Raw genomic sequence first — 22739 nt, forward strand, 5'->3', positions numbered from 1 at the left:
GTTGAATTATTCTTGTTAATTTACAATATCTTATTATATTAATAGATTTACAACTTTATGTTATTTTTAATTTATTATTTGTAAAGCTGCATATTTACCAAGGATTTTTTATACATTAAAAGTCTCTACATATTTCATAACTTTCTTCGTAAATGTTAAATATTAGATTCCATAACAACAATTGCAATTTGCAGTTAAAATTCGCAAGCGATCGTTACATTGATCCCAGCCCTCCCTTCTAAGCCGCGATCTAAATCGCTTGCACCGAACTAAACGCAGTCGCGGCTCGCGAAACGACGCGAACTGCCGTTAGGCAGACATTTTATTTATATTTACGACTAAAACTGTAAAAACTAACAAATAAAATAAAACTAAAATTTAAACTAACAATTAAAAATCATGAATTATTCGTGTTACAGTTAGGCAGTTTGTAAAAAGTCTGCAGTAAAAGTGCAATAAAAAAGTAACAGTCAATTTGCGCGGGAAAGTCGAGCTTTTGTGTAAAATATTATTATTTATATTAGAGTTTTTATAATATTTGAAGGCACTATATAATTAATGTAATTTAATAAAAAAAAATATTATAAGCAAATTAAATTAAGCACTAAAAAGTTTTAAAAAAATGCGAGCCAGTTGTATTTTTAGATGACATTTTTTTTATAAATAGGCAAAGGTTGAAAGCTGTACAGCCTATTTTATTATGACTTTTTTTACCGGTATTGTGTGAACTATCGTGATGATTTGGAGGAGAGTGCTTTTGGTCGCAGCTTTTTCATCGTTTGTTGAAGTCAATAGTGAACATCTGTTCCAAGATGATGTAAGTGAAATACTTCTTTTATTATTTGTAATAGAGATACTTTGAAAGATATTGTGAATGCATAATACTTTAGATTGTAAGATAGAGAATTCAATAGAATGAAATAGACTCAATAAATGAAGACGGATTTTATTTTTTGAAATTGTAACAATAGTCATTTTACGATGTACATTATAAAAACACAGGACAATCGCAAAGACGTGACCTAGGACTTTTCGGATTTGATACGAGTCTATTGAACTACTAAGTTAATTAAGCTTAAAATATTTATAAAAAAATACCGCCGTTACTATGAGAAGGAGTTCGATGTTTAAAAGCTTGTACAGCATAGGTATGTATATATTTTTGTCTATAATAGATATAAATATTATAAAAGAAGAAAGTGTGTTTGTTTGTTTGTTTGCACTGAATAGGCTCCAAAACTACTGAACTGATTTGACAAATTCTTTCACCGTTGGGAAGCTACACTATCCCCGGGTGCTCTATTAAGAGTATTCTCTATATATTGAGTTTTCTCTCTTCCAAGAAGTTCTTAGCAGCAGCTTGGTGGTGATGATCGATAAGCGTGGTGGGTCAACGCTCCAAATCTCCTTGGGAGAGAGGCCTTTAAAAATTGGCTGAAAAAGATATTTGTTACTCTTTCACGTAAACCTAATAGAATGTATTTAACAGAAAGGATATATATAGATTACTACATTATGTTGGTATATCACAAAACTATACTTTTAGTCTCGGAAAAATCCGTGGTTTCCGCAGAATTAAGTAAAAACATTTCACGCGAACGCAGGCGGGGGCATCAGCTAGTTATTTATATAACATTAATAATACTACTATTTAAAGAAAGAAATGTTTATTATTATTGAATAATACCTGTAGTTAATTTAATGCGTATGTATTTGTTAAAAAACAGTAAACAGGTTTCAAGTTGTCGGACTCGAGCAAGGAACATCCAAACCTGATTCATTTTTTATCAGTTTGTTTTATTAAATAATAGTTTGTTTACATTTTATTTTAAACTAACAGACGCCGCGCGGCTTCACGCGCGTAGTTCCCGTTCCCGTAGGAATGCGGGGATAAAATACATTCTATAGTAGGTACTCGGGGATAGTGACACGCGTTAGCTTTAAGCGCTGTCTGTTCTGTGGTGTACAATGTACTAGTAGGTTTCAATGGTAAAAGAATTTTTCAAATCGGTTCAATGGTTTCTGAGCCTATTTGCAAACAAACAAATAATTAATTATTTCTTCTTTAATATTAAGTATATATACCTATAAGTATAGATAGATACTAGCTATACCAGGTGGTTCCACATATGTAGATCTTGTAAAATTTTGGGAATATCGGGGTAAAAACTACAAGTAGACTATATGCATATATTTAATCTATCTTTGTGCAAACTTTCATCCAAATCCACTCATCTGTAGAGCCGTGATTAATTAAAAACATCCACAGGACAGTCGTTTACTAAAATTTTCTGATCGTCCGTGCAATTTTCTTGATTTCCCATTAAGAACCTTTTAAGTATAAGACAATGTACGAAAAAAGATGAATAACTTGAGAACGCCTTTAGCGATTACGTTATGGCAATATCAAGGGGAATATGGATTCCTTAAATTATTGTCAGCCTCTATTAGCGGCCCTCTACTGGGTCAAGAGAAATTCAAGTTTATTCGTCGTCGTCGTCGTTATCAATCCATATACGGCTCACTGCTGAGCTCGAGTCTCCTCTCAGAATGAGAGGGGTTAGGCCAATAATCCACCACGCCGGCCCAATGCGGAATGGCAGACTTCGCACACGCAGAGAATTAAGAAATTCTCTGGTGGGTAATTTCCTCACGATGTTTTCCTTCACCGTTTGAGACACGTGATATTTTATTTTTTAAAATGCACACAACTGAAAAGTTGGAAGTGCATGCCCCGGACCGGATTCGAACTCACACCCTCCGGAATCGGAGGTAGAGGTCATATCCACTGGGCTATCAAGTTTATTCACAAACAGCATATTGACGTAAAAACTTAGACTTAAAGCAGGAGACTCGTGTGGAAGTAACATATCCTGGTTTATGGTCGCCGCTAGCATTTCCATAATGAATGTAAATGGAGCTTAGACCCACCATGCTGTTCCAATGCAGATGCAAATCGATTTATTAATATTTGAAATAATCGTGGACATACAAACACGAACGTGTGTATGAAGGTTCTTTTTAAAGTCGTACAAAAAAGAAATGAAAAGGTCAAGGTTAACCCACATTATATCTTAAGTCAAAAGGGTTTTAGAAACGTCATCTGCTATCATAAGGGTATACCTATATCCCAAACCCAAGATAAACCTAAGAGTTTGTTAAAATACTTTAGTACTAATGTATACTTTGTATCTTTTCCATTACTAATTTATCCTTTTGAGTTTTATCCTTTTCCGTTTAAGTATGTAAAACACATATCCATAAAACTGTTATAATAATACTTATATGCGTGGAAGGAGTGTCTGTTTTTGCTTAGTGATAAAGTCAACTAATTATTATTATTGATAAGAAATATTTTATAGAAAATTTGTAGAAATATAATAATAAACTGGTCCTAATAACAAGTATTTAATGTATGCATGGTGGGCAGTTTCCTACAAAAAAAATTTTGACGACCTCCGTGGCGCAGTGGTATGCGCGGTGGATTTACAAGACGGAGGCCTTGGTTTCGATCCCCGGCTGGGCCGATTGAGTTTTCTTAATTGGTCCAGGTCTGGCTGGTGGGAGGCTTCGGCCGTGGCTAGTTACCAACAAAGACGTGCCGCCATGCGATTTAGCGTTCCGGTACGATGTCGTGTAGAAACCGAAAGCGGTGTGGATTTTCATCCTCCTCTTTACAAGTTAGCCCGCTTCCATCATAGCATCAACACTTACCTACATCAGGTGAGATTGTAATCAAGGGTTAACTTGTACAGAATAAAAAAAAATACTCTACTCGCGATAATACCTTCAAATATCACTTGGCACAGTTAACCCAGCAGTTCCTTAGCAACGCAGTGCGTAGGCCATCTCAGTTTCCGTCACCACAGTTCAAGGTTGGCTCTAACAATAAGGAATCCGCTGTTAGGTCATATTCAAACTATTCGGTAATAGTCCAACCTTGAACTGTGCCAAATGTCGCGTCGAGTTGTGTTAAGTGCCCTACATTTTATTTGCTATTAGAGTGGGTTGTTAGGTTTAATACTCGCGTTAGATATATAACATACAAGTGATTGCCTTGTTGGTTGAGTAGTCTATATGGCTAAGGATCTGAAGGTCCTGGGTTCGTGTCGGTTTTGCTTTCAAGAAATTTTCAGTAGTAACTAGAAGTTGCGGAGAGCACGTTAAACCGTCGGTCGTGGTAATTTTATTTTAATTTTTTTTTTTTTTAGTAAAGTTATAGTCATTTTATAAATATGACTAACATCCATTCCCCTCCCACTAGTCGGAAAAGACTTATATATGTATATTAATGTTGCAAATCTATTTAAATGTGTTATAAATAGATTTAGGTACAACATTTTACATTTTAAACCCTCTATCTTCAAAGCTACCACGGTTCATTTTTGGCTACCTCTAGGTGTGTGAAGTTTACCAATCCGCATTGGGCCAGCGTGGTGGACTAAGGCCTAAACCCTCTCATCCAGGAGACTCATGATCAACAGTTAGCCGAATATGAGTTGTTAATGATACACCTACTTAGTACTTATGGTAAAAACTTAGAAACTTTGAAATTTTTGAGATTGAAAAAATTTTAATAAAAAAAATTCAACCGACTTCCAACTCAAAAAATAACTTTAACTAAAAAGCAAAAAATAACATCCTACCTATGTGCTACCTTCTGATCAGTTAGAAGGCGGTGCCAAGCCAGTGATGTTTTAATTAAACACGTTTAAACTACAAAATTTCTGTAGATCTTTCAGAAACAGCTTTAATTAAAACACGACACTGACTTGGCACCGCCTTCAAACTGATCAGAAGGTAGCACATAGGTAGGATGTTATTTTTTGCTTTTTAGTTAAAGTTATTTTTTGAGTTGGAAGTCGGTTGAATTTTTTTTATTAAAATTTTTATTTTTTTTATTTTTAGTGTTAGCATACCTACCTACTGCGTGTGAACAAAAAATAATAAACAATTAGCTAAAATGGTATTTTCTTATGATAAGTACCTAAGACCTACAATCCCAATTTTGAAAATACCCTTTAATTCATATACAAAATTTCACTCACTCTCCCTTTATCCACAAGTAATATGAATATCCAGAAAAACGTGTAAGGTATCATAACCAATAAGGAATTGTCTTAACTGTCCTCCGTCATCACCAGACCTTTTATGCAGTCACAATCCATATGGGTGGAAAGTTCTCATCAATATAAAATAAATCAAGTCCAAACACAAGGTAGCTACTGTGAACCGTCGAGGAGTTCTCATCACTGTCCTTCGTCTTCATCACCAGACCCTTAATACAGTCACAATCCATCTAGGTGGAAAGTTCTCAATAATACAAATTTATCAAGTCCAAACACAAGGTAGCTACTGTGAACCGTCGAGGAGTTCTCTTCACTGTCCCTCGTATTCATCATCAGCCCCTTAATACAGTCACAATCTATCTAGGTGGAAAGTTCTCATCAATACAAATTTATCAAGTCCAAACACTAGGTAGCTACTGTGAACCGTCGAGGAGTTCCATCGTCTGTGTTTCGGCTCCATCATCAGACCAACTCCAAACCTTCATAAACATGTAGTGGTTTAAAATACCTTATGGAAACACTAACAAACGAACTAGCCGTCTCTACAACTTTCGAAAGTTCCCCTCAATTTCTCCAGGATGCCATCATCAGATCCTGACATGAAAAAAATGGGACCACCCTGTAAACCCTTCCAAACAAAAAAGAATTTTCAAAATCGGTCTATAATTGACGGAATTATCGCTGGACATACATAAAAAAAAAAAAAAAAAACATACATACAGCCGAACGTAGAACCTCCTCCTTTTTGGAAGTCGGTTAAAAAATTATAAAGTCTAGCAAATACCATTTAAAACATTTAGTTTATTTGCAAAATGTTAAACTTAAAAGACCGTGTTTATTTATTTTAAATGTATCTTAGTTACTTACTTAGTTTAGTATTGTTTTCTTAGTTCAGGTATTAAGTTTCAAAGATACGTATATAAATATGTAGTTCACATAACTAAGAACCATATGTATAAAAGGAAGATTACAATCAGACTCACACTTTCGCAAGAAATTTTCAACACGAGCGCAGTGGGAAACTTATTCACGTGGGTGGGGTTACCATACAGTTAAGGAAACAAGGAAATTCCTTGTTTTTTGTTTTAGAAGTAAATAAACTGAGTTGTGTCTCAATTCGATCATCAATTCGGAGGGCGTAGGTGCGAACCCGTAAAGTAAAGTTGCACTCCAACTTTTCAGTTTAAGAAATTTCACGTGTCTCAAACGGTAAAAACATCATTAGAAAACGTGGAAGAAGTGTTGCATGTCTAATTAATATATACCTAAATGTATCTTCAATTTAATACCTACGAGTATGTCTCTTTGTGGTAACCCTGCATTTTCATTGCAATGCTATTTTTCTTTGTGAAATATGGAATTTCGATTTAAAGATAGGATTTAATTTCTAAATTTATATTAGCACTTAGCAGTGCCTTAATTACTCTAATTCTGTGTAGATTAATATCACACGCAATGTAAAGTAACATATCGATAGCCTACTGTATAAGCAGTTAGTTCCTGAAATGGTATCTTCAGCTGTGGCTAATTAGTTATAGTTGTTCTGTTTTAGTAATAAGACTGTGTGTTTTAGTAATAGGACTTGGTAGCACAGGGGTGTAATAAATTCGAGTTGAATTTCTAGAAATAAACGCCTATGCCTTTTTGCGTTGAGCCTGGATCTCGTGTCCTTTATCCTCTGGTCGCTTGGTCTTATATTCCCTCCGGCAGGTGTCGCGTTTTCCTTGCGCGACACCTTCGGGAGGGATGCGTAAATGCATTATACAGTAAAAATAAAAAATAAAAAAAAGTTAAAAACAAATGGATTTCATGAACATTCATCACAAAACACCCGCTGGCCTATTCGCTATTTTGGTCTTTATTATCAACATATTAAAATAAACATCAAATCAATTGAGAAATGTCATCTGCCTGCTGGTTGATATCCACCAGTAGTCACCGGTTTGTTACATAGAATCTCAATTTCATATAGGTATGTCTAGCATACGTCAAATATAGTTTAGCATACGTCAAGATAGTCTGGCATACGTCAAGATAGTCTGGCATACGTCAAAGATAGTCTGGCAAACGTCAAAGATAGTCTGGCATTACGACAAAGGTAGTCTGGCATTACGTCAAAGATAGTCTAGCATACGTCAAAGATAGTCTAGCATACGTCAAAGATAGTCTGGCATACGTCAAAGATAGTCTGATATACGTCAAATATAGTGAATAAGTCTGCTTGCTTTCATTACTTACTGTAATCAACCAAACTGCTGGACTAATTAACAGTTTTTCTAACATAATAATTGCCTGGAGGTATGAATCTAAGATCTGTAACACTCCAGTTGTTTTATTGCTATTTTATGCGAAGTTGCCGGGTATAGTCTAAAATGATAACTTGAACAATTAAATTGTCAATTTCGAATTGAGTTGTTCTAGTTTTAACAACTTTGTTACGGACTACTGGGCGTCTGCGACTTCGCCTATGTCAAAAAAAAAATCACAATACACCATTTCCTGGATAATATGTGTTAATTTATGGTTTAATACTCTATCTCTGTTTCACAGCTAAATCAGATCAGTAGCTTCAACGTGAAGGAGTAACAAACATACACACACAAATTTTCGCCTGTATCATATCTATACTTATAATAAATCTGTAGAGAGGTCAATTCTGTACATGAAACATATTTCCAGAATAACTATCAGGGGGTGATTAGTGGTCGATACTGATGCCAAAAAAGCAATCAGTAAAATTTTTGTCTGTCTGTCTGTCTGTATGTTCTTTATAGAAACAAAAACTACTCGACGGATTTTAACGAAACTTGGTAAAATTATTCTTCATACTCCTGGGCAGATTATAGTATACTTTTCATCACGCTACAATGAATAGGAGCAGAGCAGTGAAGGGAAATGTTGGGAAAACGGGAGAAGTTACTCAATTTTTTAAGCTTTCGCCGCTTGGTATGTTCGTTATTGAAACAAAAACTACTCGACGGATTTTAACGAATCTTGGTACAATTATTCTTCATACTCCTGGGCAGGTTATAATATACTTTTCATCACGCTACAATCAATAGAAGCAGAGCAGTGAAGGGAAACGTTGGGAAAACGGGAGAAGTTACTTCATTTTTTAAGCTTCCGTCGCGTGTGCAGCCTTAATGAGTAGGGTAGGGAAAGGGTAGGGGTAGTTAAAAGTTTACATCTACCTTCACGCGGACGAAGTCGCGGGCGTCCGCTAGTTCTAAATATAATTATAACAAAATTACCCTGATGGTATAGCTTTTATTACATTTCATGAACTCCTATGGAAAAATCAGTAAAGACACGATAGATAGAAAGCTGAAAAAGACTCACTCGTTCAAAGACTATTAATATCATAATCATTCCTTTTGCTTTGCCGAAGTAAAAAAAAAGTACGTTAGAGCTACATACATTGCGTGAGCCGGCATAAAGATATTGTAGTTCATTAATTGAACGGATAGTATATATATTGTGTCAAGGAACTCTGAATATTATTACTGGTTCTATGACCTTATAATAAATAGAACAAATTCCTTTTATGGTATAAAGGTCAGTGAAAACAATGATTTAATTATTTAATTATTTATTATGTATGCGTAACAGATTATGTAAAGTATCGATCAATCGACGACATAATAAGATGCATACGTTATCAACCCATATTCGGCTCACTGCTGAGCTCGAGTCTCCTCTTAGAATGAGAGGGGCAAGGCCAATAGTCCACCACGCTGGCCCAATGCGGATTGGCAGACTTAACACACGCACACACATTAAGATAATTCTCTGGTATGCAGGTTTCCTCACGATGTTTTCCTTCACCGATAGAGACATTTAATTTATTAAAATGCATGCCCCAGACCGGATTCGAACTCACACCCTCCGGACTCGGAGACACAAGTCATCATATCCACTGGGCTATAACGGTTCCTCATAAGATGCATATGAAATCACTAATATGTGTATCGAGATAGTCATCTAACACGATATCGTATCGTCTGTCATCGATATTAATAATTCAATAATGCTGGACAGTTTAGAAAAAGAAAAAAAGTGAGCTCAAATTAATTGAAGCACTGTATATTGAGCTCACTAACACTATACATAAGCTCACTTGCAATCTTAAGAACTATGTGCCTAATTGGTTAAACTACCTTACGTTTAATGAATGACATGGAAGTAATAGAGGCTTTCAATGAAATTGAACAATTGTACTCATACTCGTCCTACTAATATTATAAACGCGAAAGTTTCTATGGATGTTTGTTACTCTTTAACGCTGCTACTACAGAAGCGATTTAACTAAAATTTGGAATGGAAATGGATTTTATTCTGGATCAACACATAGGCTACTTTTTATCGCGAAAAAATCCATGGTTTCCCGAGATTTGCGAAAACTGATGATTTTAGTGATATGAATGTTTGTTACTCTTTCACGCCTCGACTACTTAATCGAATTAGCTGAAGCTGCGACTTTGCGGTTTTTTCGGTATAATTAGTAGCTTATATGTTGCACCGTAACCGAACTAACTATCTTCTAGGGAAAGTCCCGTTAAAATGGGTTCAGCCGTTTCAAAGATTAGCCCGGACAAATAGACATATAGACAGACAAAAATTTAAAAAAAGGGCTCGTTTGTGGTTTGGTGTCGTGCACCACAGTCATCACAGTCAGGCATTTCAATTTTATTTATATTGATGATATAATACCTACTTATTAAAATATATTTTAAAATATGACGATGATCAACTGATGAGTTTCTTGTCTTGTCGACTTTTCTTAGCAAGATTCTCTCTCTCTTCATAGTAGAGTCTCTCTCTACAAATAGTCTGTTATGTATAAAAAATATTATCATTAGTATTATTATAACAATTTAAAATTATCATTTGTTTTTTTTAAAGACGTGAATCACAAAATCTAGATTTGTAAATTACCTATATTTCTAGTTCCTGTATCATAAATAACCTGCTTGTTATTTCAAACATATTTACTTACATAGTATGAATTTTTATAACCATCATCAATTTTTTCCAAACCTTGACATTTGTGTATTGTTCCATCCATATCCTTGGACTGAATATAGAGCAAGTATTATTATTTTATTATGAGATACATGAAAAAAACTCGCATGACTCATAGAAAAATAAATATTTTAAGACCAACTCTGGCATTTTACGTCATATTATGTCACATAGACGGCCTCCGTGGTGCAGTGGTATGCGCGGTGGATTTACATAACGGAGGTCCTGGGTTCGATCCCCGGCTGGGCAGATTGAGATTTTCTTAATTTGTCCAGGTCTGGCTGGTGGGAGGCTTCGGCCGTTGCTAGTTACGACCCTACCGGCAAAGACGTACCGCCAAGCGATTTAGCGTTCCGGTACGATGCCGTGTAGAAATCGAAAGGGGTGTGGATTTTCATCCTCCTCCTAACAAGTTAGCCCGCTTCCATCTTAGACTGCATCATCACTTACCATCAGGTGAGATTGTAGTCAAGGGCTAACTTGTAAAGAATAAAAAAAAAACATAAAATACGATCTGATTTTGGGCATGTTATTCAGTACCTCCATCAAGTATCAGCGTATATTCCTCACGATATTTTTCCTTCATCGTATAAGACATTAGATATTAAACTTGTTAAAATGTGCTTAACTGAAAAGTTGGCGATAGCCGATAGATGGATTCGAACTTACGCCCTCCGAAGGCAGATGTTTTTTTCCCACTAAGCTTTCATGGACTTAGACACATTGTCCTAAACGCACTTAGGGCGTTTTTTATTAAAAAAAAATAGAACTAAATTTATTTAAAAATAAACGAAAACCATTTCAAAAATTACTGAACCGTGTGAGGTTTTTGCTCTTTTCATCTCGATGTTTTTCGTGATACAACAATACATTCGAGGTCGTGACTTCTTAATGGGCGATTTAGATGCTAAATTTTTACCTGACGTGGAACATTTCGTTTATATCTACATGAACATAACTCCAGAATATACATTATATCTGATGTTACTTCAATACAAGCATAATAAATATTACAACAACAAAACAAAATAACATAATGCAAATAAATGTAAAACACCATGTATCAAGAAAGAATGTTACGTACTCGTATGTGTCTTCTTTAAGCCTCTGAAATCACATTATTGCTGATAAAAGTCGTTTTTATTGATCACAAATCACATCAAAGAATTTTTGAAAAGAAAAATTTACTTGCTACTTAATTTACAAAACCGATGGTAATGTCACAACTTACCTGCTACTCTTTGCTACAACTAGACACCGAACAGATGGTGGGATGGTGGTAAAGTAACTAAAACTGAAAAGTGAGACTGACTTTTGTATTAAAATTATTTCCAATAATTCAAACCTATTCTAACCTTTGCAAGTTATCTCCAAACTGCATACATATTCTATGTAATATCTATAACTTCAGGAGCTAGTGGATAATATCTAGACGGTGCTTTATAAAAAATATTTCTATGCTATTTTTTATTTATTAATTACTGCGTGGTGATTGTAACGTTGTTTCATCCATACAAGAAAAATGAAATAAATATTTTCCGTAACAAATTCCTTAATCTAAGTAGTTTGTACATGTTACCTCAATACATTCACACATTTTGCTTGTGTACCTATGGACAATACACAAGCACAATGTATTGAGGTCGTTTATAAACGCAAGGTATCATTTTGAGTCAATGTATAGTATATAGTAGTGCGACGTCCCTTTTTCCATGGATCCTACATATCCACCCAGATGTTATTGTGTTAAGGTACCAGGCAAAAATATTTGATATAATACAAGCCTGCAGTTACTTTTATTTCTTTTCCAGCACATTGTGAAAACTGTCCACGCACTCTTAGCTCTCTTGGGTACAAATAGGTAATTTATTGGTGGCATAATATGAAAACAAAGCTCGCTCGTGGCTTGCACAATCAAGTCATGCTCGGCTCAGGGTTTAGGCGTGCTGTCTGCATTCTGTCGACGTCCCTTTCGCATTCCTCTACCTACATATAAACCTATATACAACACAATACTGCTTAATCGGTTGTATCTATGTCAAAGGATAGTTATGAATATCGTAAGTTTCGTAGAGAAATTTAGGGTGTAAGGCTTGAAGCTATTTTTGCTGCACCCACATTCATTTCATGAAGTTGCGTTTAGGTGTGTCTTTTTTTAAACTTTAGTTTTAACAAAAATGGGCAATTATCCTAGTATCCTTTATCACAGGACATGCGGCTTTTGTAAAGTGATATGACTATGTTATAACAGATTACTTAGATTCTCATTCAGAGTAATCGCGGCACTTATCACCTTGCCTTGAGGATTTATAGCCCCGCATGCCAGGAGTGTTGAGGTTATAAAAAAACTACCTAGTTTCATAATTATCAACTTATATTAATAACCAAATAAAGGCCTCCCTCCATAGAGGAGAGGAGAGAGGTACCTATAGGGAAGAAACCACCTCTATATATTCTAGATAGAAGGCTCAAAGTCACTCAGCGTGCGATGGAGCGAGTTATGCTTGGATTTTCTGTGCGTGATCGAATAATAAATGTTAAAAATGATAGAAGATCCGCAGACGAACACTCCGGTCAAAGTCACTGACATAACTCAGCGAGTCGTGATGCTAAAGTGACAATGAGCAGGCCACATAGTTCAACATTGCGCTCCCAAGATGCTGGAATGGCGACCTGAAAGCACAGTGTTGGTCGAGCCCCCACTAGGTGGACCAAGGACATCAAGCGGGTTGCAGGAAGCCGCTGGATGCTGACGAAACCGTAGTGTTTGGAAGCCCATGCAAGATGCCTATGTCCAGCAGTGACGTCCATCGGCTGTTAATGGTATGATGATGATGTGCGATCTACTTTAAGACCTATTCTATTTATACCCATGCGGTAATATACGTGACTTTTGCAATTCCTACTTTAAAGTATGCTAAGTTAAAAGCTCACGGCAAGTTACTCACGAATTGTTTTTTACAAGTTGCGTTATTACGTTACAGCTCACATCACTAGCTCTATTCCATAATGTTCATGAAACTGCCCCGCAGATTCACCCGTGTAGTTCCCGTTCCCGTGAGAATAAGGGAATAAAATATAGCCTATGACACTCACAAATAACGTGGCTTTCTAGTGGTAAAATGATTTTCAAAGTAGATCCAGCGATTACGCCCTACCACGAAACTGGTTGATACAAATAACAAATAAGTTGTTTTTCTAATCGCAAGTCTTATCATTCATATATCATTATGTTGAACTATAAAACATGGCATTTAATTTTTAAGACATTTCCCACAATTTTCAACATATTATTACCGCAATTATTATCTAATTGTTAGTCGTTTATCAGGTTCTTGATTATTTAGTGAATTGTTCATTGAGAAAATGTCATATTGAAAGTTTATATAGCTATAATAAAATACTTAGTATGTATACCTAATTGTGTTCAGAATAATCGAATTGTTTATTCTAACCCAATTCTGCTTCATATTATGTCTTTGATTAATCTGGGTGATAAAATAAAAAAATACACAAATTATATTTACACCAACTATATATTTAAACCAACACCAAGGTTTTCCGTAGTTCATTGTTTAATAAGTGACTAAATGAAATTAAGACAATTATGTTTAAATGTACGAGTACCCTGTCTCTAGTATAAAATATCATTAAGTTTAGTAGTTTCAGCGTAACAAACAAACGCATTTTACATTCACATCTATAATGCCATAGGATATTCGTTGTTGAAAAAATCCACGTTCTTTCAATGTACGTTTGACATTGGTATCCAGTTGATAGCAATCTCGTTGGATTCCATACCAATTTGTAACGTTTAGGTAACGAATGGTTTAGGATTGGAATATTTTTAACATGCGGGATCCCACATTTTAATACACACAAAAGTAAGGTGAATATTGTTGTAACAATACTTGTTTCAGTCAAGTCTTATATAAAAAAGCCTCGACTATCTTCCCTTATCTTATAACTTTTGCTTGGCTGTTTAATCAAGGGTCGGATACAGAAGGCTCAGAAGTCTTGGAGACGTGTATTGTGAGAAGGTTCCTTATTATGGGCCCTTAACCATAGGTTTCTTAGGCCTTTACTTTGCTCCTATACTTATTTTTGTTTTATTTAATCATTATAGTAGATAGGATTCTTTAAATAATATTATTGATTTAGGTAAAATTGTAAAATAAACTTGTACTTAACAGATTAAATACTGCATTAAAATAAAAACATCATAAAAAGTCAATATTGAACTTTCATAATGATGATGTAATAGAATTATTTAATAATCATGATTATACAAATTGAAATTATAATTCAAATTCAGAATTTATTTGGATTTTCATGTAAAAGTAATCCTCGTTATGCTGGTCTAGTTATTCGTTAGTTTTGTACATTACATTTTAGGCAGCTGATAACCATCGTTGAATTCCAAAGCATTTTGTAATGTTTTAGCATTGAATTTTATTTAAATAGAGGCTTAACTAGTGTCCATTTTAATTCACAACATGAAATGTATTACTTATACACGATTTGCGACTGCAACTTTCGTTGGGGTCATAATAGGGTCACAAAGGGACATGTTTCGTGTTATGCTGAAGAAAATATAAAAAAATACACTAGACTTGGACTGGGAAGGTCTGGATCTGGACCTTTAAAATTTTACCTCCAAATCCAGTACGAAACAAACTCCTTATTTGCCTGTGGTGCTTAATACTTATCTACAGGGTGCAGGGAAGTATTTCTCATAACTCTGTGGTTATATTCTTTACCGAAAATTAACTAAAAATCAAAGAACATGACGTGTTCTAAAATGAATACTTGCAGAGTAAATAATATATATTTTGTAAATAGATCTTAAAATCCCTTTCCTTATACGCATTCTTATATTTATGACGTAGTTGACGTAGACCAATTAGTGTGTTACATGGATAGTCGGAATTATTTGAACTACTGTGTATGAAAACATAAAAAGATTTTATTTTTTAGTTAAAAAAATATTACTTATGCAGTCCGGCTCCTATTAGTGGTCTCGTCAATACCTTGAACTAGGGGAAATACTCCCGAGCACCCTGTATATACTACTGAAATGTATATTTATTATTTTTCATATAAAATTTATATGTAGGTATACCCTGAATCTATTATTCCACTCTGTCATCCGACATTTTAAATGAGAAATTAGACACAAAATAAAGTTGTAACCAACCAAATTAACTCATTAATAAAGAAAACCGTATAATACGTGAGGCTAAAATTAGAAATTGTTCCGACCACTTTCCACGATACGCAACGTTTGTTCCGAGACGAGATGACGCGATAATTTACATCTGCTTCCTCCTACAGCAGCAGATAGAAAGCTGTATCGAAAATGATATTGGAATTCGCAATGCAACAATTAGAGCTAATTACACGAGTTAATAGCCTGTCCTGGTCGTGTGTGGCCTACATTTGAGACAAATGAATTCCTACAATAGTGTTGAATTGTACAACAATTAAAAAAAACATAATAATTTGACGAGTTCCTGGCGTATTTGGTACTGCTGTGGTTCTCGACATCGGTCCTGGGTTCGATGCCCAGTTTGGTTTGATTTAGAATTTTATAGTTTCTAAATTGTATCAAGGCTGGTGGTAGACTTCGGCCGAGGCTGGTTACCATCCTATCGGCAAAGAAGTGCCAAGCGATTAAATGTACGATGCCGCGTGGAAACAGTCAATGGTACTAGGCTAGCTAAGGCTCATAATACATATTATGTACAAATATATGGGTAGAATAAGCTTGTAGGTGTAAGCTCTCCCTAGTGAGCGGACTTCTATCTTAGACTGCATCGTGGAATGGCCAAGAGCTAACTTGTCATTGAATAAAAATAAAATAAAATAAAAGATATCATCATCAGACTTTATCCTTATCCTTATCCATCATCAGCCATTATCATTATCGCTCTTATATGCTTGATGTTATGGGGATATGACCAGAATTTGGTCGTACCCTCAAGGGTCTGGTCATCAGACTCTTGAGGGGTCGCCATTCCAGTAATGAAACAAATAAGAACCATGACAAACATACATGATGGAATGTGCTATTTCCCGCGAAAAAACGGAGAATCCAAGCTATTCAGATTAAGAAACTATTGAAACAAATTTAGCAATGTGTATTTATTTTACTCAAAGGAAATCGTATTGGCTAACAACATTTTTAATGGTTTATCATAATCGAATGCTTACATAATAGTTGATCAAAAATAGAATTATATTATAAAATCAATAGGTTATTATAATAAAACGAGTTATTATAATAATCAGCTTATTATTTATATAGATTTATTATTGTTGGTGATTATGACGTCACGTATAATTTATTTTAGCACCAAATTTTGCACGATTCGAATAACATATTAATTATTCATTAACTTTCATTCTAAAGAAGAAACTTGTGTATATTTTTATTGTGGAAAGTGATAGTGTTTTGTAAAGTGTATTTTTTATTACAATTTTAAAGTTATTTTTTATGACTTAACTGGAAGAGTAGTCCAAGATGACCATTGCTGTTGAAGTTGTGTATGTATTCTATTAATATAAACAAGAGGTGCTGGGGTTCGATTCTTTGAATCAATTTATAAAATTATTTCTTAATTCATTCTTAATCTGCTTTGGTTAATTAAAATGAAAGCCTCCGACATAGCTAGTTAGCAATATGTATTTCAAAAAGTGTTTAGTTTATTTTTGGGGAGTATAACTTCAAGGTGTTGCTGAGACCACTTATAGGAACCGATAGAATAACTAATATTTTATTAATTAAAAAAAAAGTTTTTATGATTTCATACAAAGCAATTCAAATAATGCAAACTATCCATGTACCACACACCTTTAATTATCTACATCTACGTACGTAAAGGCTACGTCATAATTATAAGGATGCGTGTATGGGACACATTTTAACATCTATTTACAAAATCAATATTATTTACTCCGAAAATATTAATTTTAGAACACGTGTTCCTTGAACATTATGATTTAATTTTTGCTAAAGAATACATACGACTATAACCCTAGAATTATGGCAAATACTCCCGAGCACCCTGTATACGTGACAAAAATAGAATACCATTATTTTAAATTGGTTAAAATTACCTTACCCTTTTCTGATTAATTTTTGACGGCCTCCGTGGCGCAGTGGTATGCGCGGTGGATATACAAGACGGAGGTCCTGGGTTCGATCCCCGGCTGGGCAGATTGAGATTTTCTTAATTTGTCCAGGTCTGGCTGGTGGGAGGCTTCGGCCGTGGCTAGTTACCACCCTACCGGCAAAGACGTACCGCCAAGCGATTTAGCGTTCCGGTACGATGCCGTGTAGAAACCGAAAGGGGTGTGGATTTTTCATCCTCCTCCTAACAAGTCAGCCCGCTTCCATCTTAGACTGCATCATCACTTACCATCAGGTGAGATTGTAGTCAAGGGCTAACTAGTAAAAATGAAAAAAAAAAAAAAAATAACCGTTACATTTTACACAACATAATCTCAGAAAAAGGTGACATCGTAAATGATAAAAAAATTGTTTGGATTAGAAATCACAAAGTGTTTAAAGAACTCGAATAAAACCGTAATGTCTTTCATCCAAAAAAGCCATTTCATTGAAAGCCAACCGCTCGTCACGCTTTAAGTGAAATTATTTCGATGAGCATCGCTTGGCCGTTATTTGCTTATAATAATGTTTTTATAGTGTCAATTGAACTGTGACTTTGAACTGATGTTACGAAGACTATTGCTGGTTTGCACGTTTTTTGTTAATTGGTTTAGACGCTGTTATCTCACTAGCCAATGATCTATACTAATATTATAAAGCTGAAGAGTTTGTTTGTTTGTTTGATTGAACGCGCTAATGTCAGGAACTACTGGTCTGATTTGAAAAATTCTTTCAGTGTTAGATAGCCCATTTATCGAGGAAGGCTATAGGCAATATATTATCCCCATATTCCTACGGGAACGGAAACCGCACGGCGTCAGTTAGTATTTTATTACTAGAGATGGGGCATCTAACTAATGAGACGGACAAATGTGGAAAATTGACTTAATTAGATTTAAGGCTAGTTTCAAACCAAATCTGATCGAGCTATTTAAATATAAAAACGTGATGTACCCAGTTCCAACACAGTCGTTACTTAATCGTTGGAGGGGAATAGAAATATATGTCATATTTAAAAGATAATATGGTAAATATTTTTTTTCTCAAACAAAGAAAATAGTGAAGATAAATTAATAAGTATAGTAATTACACATACCAAAGAATTTTCTTAATTCTCTGCGTGTGTAAAGTCTGTCAATCCGCATTGGGCCAGCGTGGTGCACTATTGGCCTAACCATTCTCATTCTGAAAAGAGACTCGAGCTCAGCAGTGAGCCGAATATGGGTTGATGATGATGATGATAGTAATTATTCATAGTAAGATAACAATTAGCCCCTAATCCCCGGCAGCCCCGCTATTCCTGACTCTGGCAGCGGTTATGGTATCGGTGGGGCAAGGGATGTTAAGAATCTCGCAGTCGCAGGGATTCGCTAGATGCAGGCGGCTCGAGATCTGATGTTTGGAAGTCCCTACAAGAGGTCTATGACCTGCAGTGGACGTCCATTGGCTGATATGATGAAGTAACAATTCAGAGTCTCAGAAAACAACAAATGCAGCGTCATAGTTAACTGCTTACGTAAGTTAGCGAACAGAAACGGTATGCTTCTATTTATCAATACGATCTCAGTGTGAAACTGGTCCACGCACAGTCGCACAGTAATGTCTCTTTGTGCTTCAATTGTGCAACTGAAAGTTATCTGTGACTGCACAGTTCTCACAGGCCACAGATAACGCTGTGAAAGGAAGACACACAATATGGGTTAAAAGTCAATATGGGCTGAAAGTTTATCTTTGCTGGGAGGAAGTTCTACTTGGTTCTTGGGAAATTGTTGTTAGGTTGATACCACGAATGCAATACAGGAATTACTGATGCATGTTTAATAGGTATATGATCATCATCACGAGCCTATTTCTGTATTCAAAGAAGATTTGGCGCTCAGATTAGACCTATCACTATGTTGTATGTCATACGCGGATTGGCGGACTTAACTGATGGGATTGAGTCAACCCAGAACTACGTACCGATTACTATAGATTACAATATTGAATATTTGATTGATAGTGGGACCGATGGCATAGAGTGACGGCTTATGGAAGGCGTCCAATGATCCGCATCGTACGTATCTCATAAAACGTATTATAGTCTACTCTGTAGGTATAGAAAGTCATTTAAGGGCGTCCACTGATCCGTATCGTACGGATCGCATCGAGCAGATTTTTTCTAACGTAAATTAAAAATCCGCTTGATGCTATGCGTCCGATACCTACGATGCTGATCTATGTACGCCTACCTTTAGAGACTTTAGAGTACTTTAGAGTACTTTACTTTAGAGACTTTAGAGTGTAGAGTAGTAGAGTTTGACATAGCTCATAATCGTTTACGTTTACTTAAAATTACTCATTTGCACACCATTTGAAAAACAACAACAATTTTGAGCGGAGCCAAATGGAAAATAAATAAAAAATATTTATAAAACTTGGTATATAACCTGGAGCCCCACACTTCAATACAAAACATTCATCACGTCATTAAACGGGTAAAAGCTCCTCTATTTATGCAAACAAATTATGGATAATTTATTCTTAGAGGTGACGAGCGAAGTGTGTGAATACAGAACAGTTCACCGACTTGACAAACAGAGCAAAACCGATGTCAATGGAAAAATTTGACAACAACAATCACATGTCCTGTGTTAAAATGTATATTATTTTCGACATACAATATCTAGTTTGATTAAAATATATATATGTACAGAAATACATAGTTGGAAGATAGGACTAAGGATTTTCAACTTTTTAGCAACTATAGACCCCGCATTGATAAGGTCTACCTAGGTGGGTTATTATAGATATAAGAAAGAAAGAAAAAAAACGTTTATTTTTAAATTGTGCCCCACATTATTACAGTGTTCTAATCCTCAAACACTTAGGCACATATCAAAACCAGTATTAGAAGCATTAACTCATGGTATGTTTGGGCATTGTGCTGAATAAACCAAGCATTTGCTTGGTGTATACTCATAATAATTTGCATATATAGGTAGTATATATGTACATATAGCGCTGCTGTCACATTGATTAACGTTGACTACATAAAACAATACGCAGGGTGATGTTATTGGGAGAACTAGGGAATGAAAAAATGCCATATAAATAATGAACACTCAAGTTGGAAGAAACAAACATTAACACCACAGACTGTCTAGTATCTAGATTCTAGAAAGTCTTTGACTCACACATAGTACAAAGATCTTAAATAAAGGATTTTAACAGAACCCCCCCTTTTTTGAAGTCAGTTACAATTCCGATAGTTTGGAATCTAGAAGTTACACTTAGAGACAAGCGTAACACACCATCATATCATCTCAGCATGTCACATTTTGAAAGGCTACTTAAATAATTTTGGGCAATTGTTGTCAAAGCTACACGCTCATGAGCAGATGCGCTTTGCTGCGCGACTCAATTGTTTTAAACTTTCAAACTCAAATTTAAATTCCGTTTCTCCGAGTGAAACACATGTTCCTTTTAGAAGTCATTATATTTTACACAGTTTTGAATTGGGTATAAACAGGGGTGTGCTTCCACTAATTTATACTCGCTGATGTAATCAGCAAGTATAAAGTAACATGTCACCCTTTTAAAATAATAATAAAAATAATAATAATATTTTATGACGACCTCCGTGGCGCAATGGTATGCGCGGTGGATTTACAAAACTGAGGTCCTGGGTTCGATCCCCGGCTGGGCAGATTGAGATTTTCTTAATTTGTCCAGGTCTGGCTGGTGGGAGGCTTCGGCCGTGGCTAGTTACCACCCTACCGGCAAAGACGTACCGCCAAGCGATTTAGCGTTCCGGTACGATGCCGTGTAGAAACCGAAAGGGGTGTGGATTTTCGTCCTCCTCCTAACAAGTTAGCCCGCTTCCATCTTAGACTGCATCATCACTTACCATCAGGTGAGATTGCAGTCAAGGGCTAACTTGTAAAGAATAAAAAAAAAAAAAAAAAATTATTAATTCACTAGTACACATAAAAATAATTTACATAAGTCTGTGATCTCCACACTAGGATTCCCTGTATTGTGGTAATTACTTTCTTCCACAGTAGTGAAACAAGAATATAACAGTTTATGAAGTGTGCGCTTTTCTTTTTCTTTTTTTCTTATGTAATATAAAAGCTTAGTTTTAAGTTTTTAATGACCATGGGGTCCTGGGTTCGCCTATAACAAGTTTTATTAGAATTCGAACTTTATTTCTATGGGCTGCCAAAAACAAAATGTCACTAGGTTGCCATGGAAATGAGCGATGTCACATCGCTGTAACTTTACAGAATGCAGGGGCTGAACAGATAAAGCTAAATATAACGCTTTGGTATAAGTTATAATTATAATTCGATTCAAGTTGTAAAAAATTTCTTTAAAATGTGTCCAGTATCTGATGTGCCATTATGTTTACAGTGTGTGTTTACAATTTAGGTAGGTTCTAACTTACTAGTGTTTTCCCCACAGGTTTGTTGCATTCACATAGCACGTCTTGTCGTCAGGCCTTCCTAATATTTTGTTTTAATCTTTGTCGGAATGCACAATCGATCACTGTCGATTATGAGTTCATACTCCGACTCTTACTTGGCCGGTTTTTGAATGGCTTTTTTTATTCTTTACAAATTAGCCCTTGACTACTCACCTGATGGTAAGTGATGATGCAAGTGATGAAAGCGGACGAACTTGTTAGGAGGAAGATGAAAATCCACATCCCTTTCGGTTTCGATACGACATCGTACCACCGGCCACGAACCAGCCGGGGATCGAACCCAGGACCTTGTAAATCCACAGCGCATGCCACTGCGCAACGGAGGCCGTCAAACTATAATAATTATCTTTGAGGGCTGTTCGCGATAACACAGCGATGGTGTAGTACTATTTCGTATGAGCTCTGAGACAATATTACTACTGGTAATATATGTATCTAAAACCGCATTGTTCTTCTTAATATTGTTACGAGCCATCGGGCAGCTGAGATAACACGCAAGTAAATCTGTCACACAAATATGCCCATGTTCTGCTGCGTGTTAGACTTGCGGTTCGGAAGAGCGAGGAAACGTCGCATTCCTATTAGTGGGTTAAGGTCGGGGCACACCGAGACTATGATTGTTTTATGATTATTTGCGAGCTCCTATTTTTAATGTATAAAAAGTTAAATTTAAGACGTACTACTGTTCCAATGTAGGGAAGGAGAACAATACAATATTTTATAGTACAAACCAGGACTTGAACTTGAACCGCTTGATTAGAAAAAAATAAATCGTCGCTACTAACTTGACCAGAAAATAGTCGATCATAAAAGCGGTTGCGGTAATATGGGTTAGTAAATCTCGAGCGCATTTTATAAAACGAATGAAGTTAGTTTTAATACCAAGTTATATATACTCTACTTTATCTGATTTCATAGAACGAATTATGAAACTTTCAGTTCTTTATATAAAACCATCAAAAATTTTGAAATAAAATCCAAAAATGCTATGAATCCACAGATCTGTCTG

At 35.5% G+C, this 22739-nt stretch overlaps 1 protein-coding gene across 2 annotated transcripts in view; it reads left to right on the forward strand.

The window, feature by feature from the left end:
- The first annotated feature begins 273 nt into the window (after positions 1-273).
- Positions 274-22739, forward strand: part of LOC112044856 (A disintegrin and metalloproteinase with thrombospondin motifs adt-1) — a 61007-nt gene continuing 38541 nt past the window's right edge. The window contains exon 1 of one of the 2 annotated variants that reach the window (XM_024080843.2): positions 274-817. In XM_024080843.2, the coding sequence (XP_023936611.1) occupies positions 737-817 (81 nt within the window). In that variant the 5' untranslated portion in view covers positions 274-736. The remainder of the gene's footprint in view (positions 818-22739) is intronic. The other variant, XM_024080844.2, reaches the window with a different exon arrangement.

The sequence above is a fragment of the Bicyclus anynana genome, chromosome 20 (assembly GCF_947172395.1).
Source record: "Bicyclus anynana chromosome 20, ilBicAnyn1.1, whole genome shotgun sequence".
In the NCBI taxonomy this organism is placed as follows: Eukaryota; Metazoa; Arthropoda; class Insecta; order Lepidoptera; family Nymphalidae; genus Bicyclus; species Bicyclus anynana.